Source organism: Perognathus longimembris, chromosome 1, assembly GCF_023159225.1.
Source record: "Perognathus longimembris pacificus isolate PPM17 chromosome 1, ASM2315922v1, whole genome shotgun sequence".
Taxonomy (NCBI): domain Eukaryota; kingdom Metazoa; phylum Chordata; class Mammalia; order Rodentia; family Heteromyidae; genus Perognathus; species Perognathus longimembris.
The window spans coordinates 18,959,533-18,970,937 of NC_063161.1; the positions used below are offsets into that span (position 1 = coordinate 18,959,533).

Sequence of the window (11,405 nt, forward strand, 5' to 3'; positions counted from 1 at the left end):
TGTAGTATTGATTCAGGATTATTTGCTTTGTCTCAATTTTTATTTTCTATTTTTAATATCTAACCACACTAGTAGTGAATATATTTTAGAAGAGACTTTGATAATGTGATATACATATGTAGATGTTAATAAGCTATGTTTAATCATTCCATGTTATATAACAAAATATCACATTGTGCTCCTTAAATACAATAATGTATGTCAGTTAAAAAGTAATTTAAAAAAAGAACTGGGCACTGGTAGCTCATGCCTCTAGCTACTTAGTTGCTGAGACTGGAGGATTATGGTTTGAAACCAACATGTGCAGAAAAGTCTGTGTAACTTCATTTTCAAAATAACCAGCAAAATTGTACTAGACACTGATCAAGTGTTAGAGTACCAGCCACGAGCAAGCAAGCTGAGCAAACATGAGGCCCCAAGTTTAAGCCTCAATACTACCATACACACACAAAAAGCATTAGAAATTATCTTCACTTGATAGAGTACACAGAATTGTATACTCATGAGGACTCGTACAAGTTGGTAAGATCATTTACAATCTTAATGTTTTTTCCTGTTTTCAGGTTGACATTCTCAATCAAGTTGATTGGAACGCCTGGCTCTATTCTCCTGGCCTGCCTCCTATCAAACCCAAGTAAGTACTTACCTGCCACTCATTCACTCTCATTTTCCTAAATCCTAGCCTACTCAAAATATCTGGATGGATTTTACTCTTTCCTTAAGCTGATAGTAGACAGCCATGAAAGAAGGATTCTTGGGTATTTCTTTAAGAAGCCAAGAGCAATTTCCATGGTTTATAAACATACTTGTAATGAATTAGTTCATCCATTACAAGTAATTTTTTTTTTGCCAGTCCTGGACCTTGGACTCAGGGCCTGAGCACTGTCCCTGGCTTCTTTTTGCTCAAGGCTAGCACTCTGCCACTTGAGTCACAGCGCCACTTCTGGCTATGTTCTGTATATGTGGTGCTGGGGAATTGAACCCAGGGCTTCATGTATACAAGGCAAGCGCTCTTGCCACTAGGCTATATCCCCAGCCCCATTACAAGTAATTTTTAACTGGGTTATTTCTGCACAAAATTATATTGTCACGTCCAGACTATTATTGTACTTTTCATTTAGAAGTGTTATATTAGTAATCTGAAAGTGTCATAAGCTATGATTCCTGTTTTCAGAAGTGGCAAATTAGGGTTAGTTAGCTTAAGTGTCTTGCTCAAGGAGAAGGGAGCTGTTTCTGCCAGACAGTATGCTTAGGTCCCAGTCGCTTTATCATCTGTTCCCTGAACATTAGGATGACCTTGTGCTGAGATATTTGGCACATCTGAAGGACGGTCTGGATTTGTTCTCATGGCTGTCCACAATATTTTTAAGTCAGGTGAAAGATTTCCTATATCTCTTTCTTTAGAAGCTCTTTATTTAAAAGAAATTTTGAAATGTTAAGTGCATTCTCTAGCTTTAATCCTGTACTTACATGAAAACAGGTGCATGTTTATAGATTTTCATTTTTAATTTTGTTTCATCTTTGCAGTTATGACATGACTCTGACAAATGCTTGTATTGCCTTAAGCCAAAGATGGATTACTGTGAGTAGTACTGTCTGATATTTGACTCCTTAGTGAATTAGGCATGCATGACTCTGCTCATAGGGGTGTCTTTATATCATGAAGTTCTATCCAGAAAGGCTGTCTACAAGTTAAGTGTGTCCAAGGCGATACCATCTTCACCCTCAGCATATGAAGTTAAGTTTCATGAAGGGGGGAAAAATAGATACTAATGGCATTGATTCTGCTTCTTCTTGCTTTCAACTCTTAAAAAAGTAGGGAAAATGTTTTCTTTCTACCTCTCTTATTTTTCCTCATTTCTTAGACAGTGGACTAGTTGTATATGTACAATATGCAATCAAATATACTAGTGAATTGATGTTTATTTTTATTTTATTTATTTATTTATTTTGCCAGTCCTGGGCCTTGGACTTAGTGCCTGAGCACTGGTCTGGCTTCTTTTTTTAGTCAAGGCTAGCACTCTGCCAACTTGAGCCACAGTGCCATTTCTGGCTGTTTTCTGCATATGTGGTGCTGGGGAATTGAACCCAGGGCTTCATGTATGGGAGGCAAGCACTCTTGCCACTAGGCCATATTCCCAGCCCAAGTTGATGTTTATTAAGACCAAACCAGGTGAATCTAAATGATCTTGGGTGAGTGCTAATGACAGCTATAAAGGATGGAAAGAGGGGGCTGGGAATAGCTTAGTGGTAGAGTGCTTGCCTAGCATGCATGAAGTCCTGGGTTCAATTCCTCAGCACCACATAAGCAGAAAAAGCTGGAAGCAGCACAGTGGCTCACTTGGTAGAGTGCTAGCCTTGAGCAAAAGGAAACCAGAGACAGTGCTCAAGCCCTGAGTTCAAGCCTCAGGATTGGCAAAAAAAAAACAAACAAAAAAGGATGGAAAGAACTGAGACTTTGTTACTGCCAGCTTTGTTCATTTCTACAAGACTTCCTTAAGGGAACCAGACTGAGAGTGTACCCTGAATGATTCTTTCTTTTTTTTTTCTGGTCAGTCATGGGGTCTCAAACTCTGATCCTGGGCACTGTTCTTGAGATCTTCTTGCTAAAGGATAACACTCTCCCACTTTATGCCACAGCTCCACTTCTGATTTTCTGGTGGTTAATTGAAGATAAGAGTCTTATGGACTTTCCTGCCTGGGCTGGCTTTGAGCCATGAGCCTCATATCTCAGTAGCTAGGATTACAGGTGTGAGCCACCAGCACCCAGATTCTTTAATGGAAAATGAGAACAAAAACAGCAGTAATTTTACTTCAATTATTATAGCAAATTTTGATGTTGCTCTTTGAATTTTTTTTCAGAGTTTATTTGGCCAGTAATTCTTGGCAGAGTTTTGCATACAAAATGATGTGCCTTCCACAATGAATAGCAACGAGAGGGCTTAACCTTTAGATTGTCTATAGTTTAATTTAAGAAAGCAGACTTATAATGAATAGCTTTAATGGGAGCAGTAGGTGATGAGAAGCATGAAAGTGATGCACATGAAGTAGAAAGGGGTCAGCAGAAGTTGCTGCCTGTGAAGAACTGGGATTTAATTATGTGCTCTTCTAAATATTTTGGAAAGGCTTATTTCTATCCATGAACAGAAATCTGGTAACATAGCTTACCACAGATAACACATTGCTCTTCTACCTGCATCTTGAATGTTATTTGTGTAGTTCACAAGCGTATCAAGGGAAAAAGTGTAAGAGTTGTCTATCGGAAATAGAGTTTTTGGTTTTTGTTAGCAATATGAATCTGTTATAACTCTCTGTTTTAGTTTAAAACAATTTATTCTCCTTTTCCCAGTACTAGGTAAAACTACCTTCTTCAGCTCAGATGTTCCTTTGGGCCCAGCAGCTAAAGTAGATGATTAGCTCTGTGTCAGAGGGAAAAGGCAGTGTTGGGCCACAGTGAGGACTTGGTAGTCACTGGTGCATTCCTCTCCTTATGTAACTTCTCAATTATTTTTCTTAAGTAGTAAGGAAATGCAGAACATATACATATATAACATATGAGACTGCCTCCCCCCTTCTCTCATTTAGTCTGTTAAAAATGTGGCCTCATACATTTTTTAAAAATTAGCTGCCATTCTTTTATGTGTCTTTGCTTTGGGAATCTCTATACTGTGAATGCTACAAATTGTATAAAAAAGAAAAAGTGGGAGTTCTTTTTTCTTGCTATTAATTATCTTTTTCTTAGCAATGTAGATTTTAGCAATCATCAGCTTTTTAATTATAGTAGCTTAATCTCAGGATTACATAAATGACCTCAGCCTTATGTTTATTTTATATAGTGTTATTCATGCATGTATGTCATTTTCATTTTTACTTTCATATTAACCATTAAGTGGTACATGAACAGAAATAATTAGGTAATATTTATTTCAGGCTAAAGAGGAAGATTTAAGTTCATTCAGTGCTGCAGATCTGAAAGACCTCTCTTCTCATCAGTTAAACGAGTTTTTAGCACAGATGCTCCAGAGAGTAAGTACTAGCTCAACACAGTGGAAATGAACTCTGACACAATGTCACAGAATGTATGTTGTACCCAGCCTTGGGAAAATCTTAAGTGTAGAAACTCATGGAAAAAGTAATTTAGACAGTTCATTCTTTCTTTTAAAAATTGAAGTGCCTATGTTTAGCGTTATGTTCTATTATAAATAAATCACTTTGTTCTCAAATAGCCCATAACCTATGAGGAAATCATATGTGAAATTTATCAATAAAGGAATTGTATTTTCAGTATCATTTGGAAAAACTCACTTAGTGAAAGAACTTCCTCCCAACTGAAGCCATTAAGGAGAGGATGCAAGAGTAAGGCTGGATTGCTAGTTTCAAGAATAAGTTGAAGAAGTGATGGGCATGGAAGGAGCCAGCATAGAGTGCACAGCCAGGCTGGGTAAGGAGGTCAATGATGTGAGAACTAGAAAGACTGTGGGTCCCAGACATGATTAATCTTGGATGCTACGCAAGATGTTTAAATTTTATTCTGGTCAGTCAAAAGGGATTTAACATTTTTAACAGGAGAGTTACTCGAGGAATCTGTCAGTCATGGTTCATTGAAACTACAGATGATGTGACAGCTTCAGAGTGGGGATGTTAGTTGGGGGTGGAGGGGAGGGTGGTGAGGAAGTGAGCTGGAGAGGAAGGCGAGATCAGGCCTGATGAGCAAGTTTGCAAAGGATGAAAGCCTAGTGCTTTGTAGTTGACTGTGTTTGGGGATGAACACGACAATGTCCAAGCAGATTTTAAGTTCAAATGCAGTAATAAGAGAATGCATGAGACTACAAAGAAGGGAGATAAATAATGGCTGGCTCTTGAAGTATTACAATACAGGGACCACTCTTCCATCTAAAGACCTTGAGGGGGAAAGAGATTTTAAACGTAATTTCCTTTGGAATTAATACGAAAATGCAGCATAGGATTTTGAGGTAATGGGGAGGGACCTCATTCTAGTAAGAAGGCATCAGTCTACAATTTCCTAAATTCCTGGAGGGATAACTGGGGCTTAGATATGTCAAAACCTGGAGAAATCCCCCGCTGAGCAAAGTAAGTGAAGCTTGGATTTGCTCCTCATGTGTAGCCTTAGGAAAAGGGTGCTGTTTTTATGCCAATCAATCAGGAATCATTACAGAAAGCTTGGCATTTGGTAAAAATATAACAGAAAGCAAAAAGGAGAGAACTGGTATCAGCCACTGTTCTCCTGGTCACCATGGGCAACTCTCCTGACAGCTGTGTTGATAGGCCCTTTGGTTCTACTACTTTGGGCCCTAACTATTGGCCCATGCCTTATCTCAATACCAGCCCCTAGACGTGCAAGCCATTGAAATGGACATAAGGGAGCCATGATTGGCTCCCAAGGTACCTAAGAGAAGGGGGAAAATGTAGAGCCAGAGTGAAGGACCAGAGTAACCCCATATTGTACTAAGACCCCATTCTGTACCTGACTGACCTTACTGTAAGCCCTAAAGACCATAAAATGCCCTGGGACAGGGAGTTCTCAGAAAAACCATAAACACCCATAAGAGTGACTGGCAGAGAAGAAAAACAAGTTTTGGAGTTATGCCAGGACTCCCCCACCCAGGTGTGGGTTCCAATATCTAATTAAAAACCTGCACCTGTGCACGTATCCTCCTTGCTACACCCCTATGGCTGAACCAATCAATTTGAAATGCGTCAGTCCCTTGATCTGACCAATGACCCTTTCCAGATTCCTTCCCACCACCAAATGCACCAAACATGCTTTAGAATTATTTTATATTTTTCCCGCCATGTGTGTTGATTTGTTAAAAGATGCTATGAAGTATGGTAAGTCCATGCCTTCCCCAAAGAATGTATAAAACAGCTGGAAGCCTTAGGCTCAGGGCCTCTTAGCGTCATCAGTTTACTGAGTGCATGGAGGACTGAGCTAGCCTGAAATAAACGCCCTTTTTGCTGCTTGCAAAAAAAAACAAAAACCTGGAGAAAGTCAGGGAACCTCAGTAGAGACCTTAACCAGTTAGCCTACTATGGTGGACTTGGATTTGAATGAGTCCTCCCCAGAGCAGATACTCTCAATAATGTTGGGCTAGGACTGGCAGCTAGTGAGAGCAGAGATGGTTACCACGCATGGAATGAGAGTCCCATAAGGTAAGGAGCTTGGGGCCGGAGAGGAGAGGTTCTGTCTCCCTAGTGGAATCTCTGCAGACATCTCAAACTCTACCTGTCCAAACTGAACTTCTCTCCTATCCTTCCTTTATCCATGCTGTTCCTCCTTGTAGTGTGGGCTGACATGAACACAGGGTGATCATGAACACCCTGAAATGGTACATTGGAGTTTGTATTAGTATTGTAAATGCAGTTCCCCCCACGCCCCTAGAGAAAGTTCATATTATTCACCAGATTTCAAAGGGTCCTATAATTGAAAAGTTTTAAAACTGTCATTTTGTAAGAGATTTCAGAGGAAATGTATAACAAGAAAGCCAGGGACAATCAGAAGACATTTCAAGAACAGTGATTTCATCTGGAAACTGGGATACATTAAAACTATAGAAGGTATAGGCAGAACTTGGACTACTCTGCAGAGGGTCTGGATGATAGTATCTAAAACATCTAAGGAGAGTAACTTTCATTCTTCTGTAGTACCTGAAAAGGTAATTATTGTTCCCAAGAGAACATCTTTATCCAGAATAAGTTTGCACAAGACTTACTTTAGTATACATTTGTTTATTTATCTATTTTATTTCTATATTATAAAATATATAGGTTTTTAATTTGGCTAAGAATTTCTCTCCAGCTCCTTTCTTCCAAGGAATCCTGTTGAAATGATACTTTACACTTCTTTATTTTGCTCTTAGGCACCTCTTCCATTGGGGCACATAAAGCGAATGCAAGAGGTGTACAACTTCAATGCCATTAACAATTCTGAAATACGATTCAGGTACATCATTTTAACTTGTCTCTGTGGAAGAAAGCAGAACAATAGCTTAAAAGGTGGAGAAAGGGAAAGCAGAGTGTGAGAAATCCTTGTCAAGTTTACTACATATACAGAAATAACTAAAGTCTATTTAGTGAATACTTGCAATGTCTGTAAGATGGTAATATTTATCTTTTTGTTAGATTTTGCTCTAAGCTCTTGTAACTTTAAAAAAAATAGAATGAAGGAAACAATGGTAAATAGGTTTTTTCACAACCAGACATATTGAATCTGAGACTAGTTAGAAACCTTTGCTTCCATTATATCTTAATTTTGGTTTCTTCAATTTGATAGTTTAAGGTTAAAACCAAAGTTTAGTTTCTTGAAATTGCATCAAGTCATAGTGTCCATGAGCACCTCCATAATCCAAAACTTAAATTTAGTATGATCTTTTAGTATGATCTTTTTCAAGAACAAAACTCCTCTTCCTTCTCTTCTCCAGTTATTAAACTGTATATATCTGCATTCAAAATTCTCATAGTAGAGTATGATACCACCACAATGGATTTTTCATCTTGATAGTGATACTCATTTCCTTCTCCTCTTTTCTCTCCCACACCTCCTAAAAATTCTCCTTTTTAGATGGTTACGACTCTGCATTCAATCGAAGTGGGAGGAAGCGATTCCTTTGGCTCTCAAAATGGCAACTGAACAAGGAAGAATGAAGTTCACACGACCCTTATTCAAGTAAGACAAATCTTGCTTCTTACTTATACAAGAAATGGGAAAATAAATCATACACATTTTTGCTGTTAAGATAATTTACAAAGGGGCTGGAAATGTGGCTTAGTGGTAGAGTGCTCGCCTAGCATACACAAAGCCCTGGGTTCAATTCCTCAGTACCATATAAATAGAAGAAGCCAGAAGTGGCACTGTGGCTCAAGTGGCAGGGTTCTAGCATTGAGCAAAAGAAGCTCAGGGACAGCACCCAGGTCCTGAGTTCAAGCCTGAGGGCTTCTGTGCACGCACACACATGCACATGCGCATGTGTGCACACACACAAACACACACAGCCAAAGTAGAAAGGACTGGGGTGTAGCTAAAGGGGTAGAGGACTTAAACAGCAAGTTCAAAGCCCTGAGTTCCAACTTTGATATGGACAAAGATGAACACAGAAGTGGTTGGGGAGGTTTAGTCTCTTATGCACAGCTGATGTTGAGCCATTAGGTGAGAAGATACTGTCCAAACAAAATACCTCTGTGCTGCTTGGTAAACAGCACTGCCCCAGCCATGCCAGCCTATCCTGCAACGCCTTAAATATCTGTGACCCACCTGCTGAAGGGCTCATACAGAGACTGATACAGAGCCACCTGATTGGCTGGGACTCACACTATCTTCTATGCTGTCATTTTAAATTTAATCTCAAATAATGACTTATATTCTCATTCTCCAATCCCTTCCATCTCTCTCTTCCCACTTCTGTTTCTCTCTTCCCTCTTCCCTTCTTTTCCTTCTCTTTCCTCCCATTGGCAGGGATCTTGCTGCCTTTGACAAATCCCACGATCAAGCTATTCGTGCCTACCAAGAGCACAAAGCCAGTATGCATCCTGTGACAGCCATGCTGGTGGGGAGAGACATAAATGTGGACTAAGGACAGACCTGTTGATGACTTCAAAAACTTCTGGGTTTTTTTTTGTTGTTGTTTTTAGCAGTCATGAAGAATTATGAAACTTTGGCTTACATTATAATTAAAAGTGTCTAGTTTTGGCTTTTTATTATTTGTCAGTAATTTTGCTGCCTTTTAAAATAGTGGTGTGTTCTTTGTTAAGTAAATTGTACTGAATTTTAAAAATCTTTTAATCTGCATATCTAAAACCTTTTTATTTTCTTTTGGAGATAGATTCTAATGCTCACTGCCAATTTGGAGTCCTTATGCCTTAGCCTTCTGAGTGCTGGAATTACAGGCATATGCTGTCATGCCGAGTTTAAGATTTTTTAATTAACTTCATATTGGTTTTTTCTCAGTATAATCACAAAGTATAGCAACATATTATTTCCCTTATGATTTATTGAAATTTATTCAAATCTGAAAATCAAAATTATAGTATGATTAGTGGTTTGCTGTCTAAGTAACCTTCGACATGAACACTTAGTTGGACTTACTATCTACTTACCAGATGGGACAGACTCCCTTTCAAAGCACCTACACTGCCAGGTACTGGTGGCTCACACCTGTAATCCTAGTTACTCAGCAGGTTGAGATCTAAGGATTGCAGTTCAAAGCCAGGCCAAGCAGGAAAGTTAATGAGACTCTTATCTCCAATCAACCACCCCCAAACCAGAAGTGGCTATGTGGCTCAAAGTGGTAGAATGCTAGCCTTGAGCATAAAAGCTTGAGGACAATGCCCAAGCCCCGAGTTCAAGCCCCATGACTTGCAGAAAAAAAAAAAGTACCTCCCCAAGTGGGAGCCCTCTGCTCCCCAGTCCTTGATCCACGCTGCTGATCCCGTGGACTTGTCCTGGTCTGGTCTTCATGGGTCAGGTGGCCACATTGAACCCCTATACCGTTTATCAGTTCCTCAGCGAGTCTCCAGCAAGTCTGCCTCATTGCCTCCTGTTCACCTACAAGACACATATAACATATAAAAACATGAAAGACATGTACAACAGAGCACTCGTGTGCATGCAGTGTAATGCCCCGGGATACGTTGGCACACAGTTTGGGAACCAGTGCTGTATTAATTAAAATTTCTTGATTGTAGCCCAAGAGCAGCCCAAGTAAACAAGAGAAGAAGAAGTGTATTTTAAGAATATTAGGATGGTGGGGAGGAGGGGGGAATGTAGAAGAATGTGTCGGCTTGAAGGAAGGGGGCTACAGAGCCATCAGCAATCGTGTCATCTGTGTGTCCAGCCTGCAAACCCTCCAACTCTACTTTGCAAATGGTTCCTACCACATGGAGAGAGCATCTCCAGATTCTCAGGTAAGACTCTGACCCAGATTGTTCCACCTCTGCCAAATAAACTAACCAACAGTTTTGTCAGTATAAATCTGGATGGGTGGGTGTCATTATCAAGTACCCTCCCAAAAGTGCCTATGCAGTGACTCCTAGTTTAAAGTAGATAAGTAGATAAAGTAGATAAGTGAATACTCAGAGGTGAGGGCAGGTATCAAAAGGACAAGTTCCTGCCCATTCCTGGAATCCTGAAGCTCTTGTTCCTTCTTCCTTGTAGCTCTATTCTTTTTTTTTTTTTGGCCAGTCCTAGGCCGTGAACTCAGGGCCTGAGCACTGTCCCTGGCTTCTTTTTGCTCAAGGCTAGCACTCTGCCACTTGAGCCACAGCGCCACTTCTGGCCATTTTCTGTATATGTGGTGCTGAGGAATCGAACCCAGGGCCTCATGTATACGAGGCAAGGACTCTTGCCACTAGGCCATATTCCCAGCCCAGCTGTATTCTTTTGAATGTTATGTTGCAATGGGATTCTGTTTCTTAAGGCTCAGATTTCACTTGCCTTTGTCAAGAATACCAGAGAAGAGCCCAACTCAAATCCCTGGTACACAGACCCATGTCCTACGTGACTAGATGAGCAACTCCACATACTAAAATAATGCTATCTAAGGCTTCTGCCCTGTGACAAACTCTAAGCTAATGCGATTTTTCAGTGATCACTTAATGAGTGGTAGTGAAAGTGATGCTTGAAAATGGTGTTGAAATGCACTATTGAGAGAGGTAGAGGGCGCTAGAGGCTAGCATCCTGCCCAGGTTTGCCTAGGACAGGTACAGGAAACTAGTTGTCCCTGTTCAGCTAATAAGCATACAATGAATATCTGTACTAGGTCAGCTGAACCCATAAACAAAGATAAGCAGTTTCTAGATAAAAGGCAAGTGACACTTGCTAAAGCTGTCAACTGAAAAGTTTAGGGAATACTGCTTAGAGAAGACATGAACTGAGATTTCAAGAGCAAGAATGATCTAGCCAAACAAATGAAGTTGGGAAGTACATGGCAGAAATAATAGTAAATCTCCACAAGGTCTAGGGCCTGCATTTAGAGTCTTCACACAGCTACAGGTGACTTTGATCACTTCAATCTATCTTGGAATTTAACAGGGCTCAGCCGAGGCTATCAGCTGAGTCATTTCGTGGTTGGATGTACCTTCCTGGCCTACGGGGTAGTTAGACATTTTAGTTTAAGTCTGTATCCATCACGACACAAGAAGCACCATAAAGGCAGAGACTATCTTAACTTCATCCCTAGCACCTCAGCTAGAGCTTGGCACGTAGCAGGTAATCAGCCCATATGTGATTTGTTGGATGAGTAGATGGAGGAGGGCAGGGTGAAGACGATGCATCTGTGAGGGCCACAATCTTTCCAGAGATGTAGGAGACAGGCTTACCTCAGAATTGGATGGGGTGTATATTGAGGAGAGGTGTGGGAGACTCTCTGAGGCCAAAGGGCAGTGCCTTGCTT

The 11,405-nt window shown here is 40.3% G+C and overlaps 1 protein-coding gene across 2 annotated transcripts in view; it reads left to right on the forward strand.

Annotated features, from left to right (window-relative positions):
• The window catches only part of Lta4h (leukotriene A4 hydrolase), a 30,632-nt gene extending 21,920 nt beyond the window's left edge, over positions 1-8,712 (forward strand). Inside the window, exons 14-19 of one of the 2 annotated variants that reach the window (XM_048357816.1) lie at positions 564-634; positions 1,528-1,582; positions 3,931-4,026; positions 6,879-6,961; positions 7,580-7,684; positions 8,471-8,712. In XM_048357816.1, coding sequence (XP_048213773.1) covers positions 564-634; positions 1,528-1,582; positions 3,931-4,026; positions 6,879-6,961; positions 7,580-7,684; positions 8,471-8,588 — 528 coding nt within the window. In that variant the 3' untranslated portion in view covers positions 8,589-8,712. The remainder of the gene's footprint in view (positions 1-563; positions 635-1,527; positions 1,583-3,930; positions 4,027-6,878; positions 6,962-7,579; positions 7,685-8,470) is intronic. The other variant, XM_048357824.1, reaches the window with a different exon arrangement.
• The last annotated feature ends 2,693 nt before the right edge of the window (positions 8,713-11,405 follow it).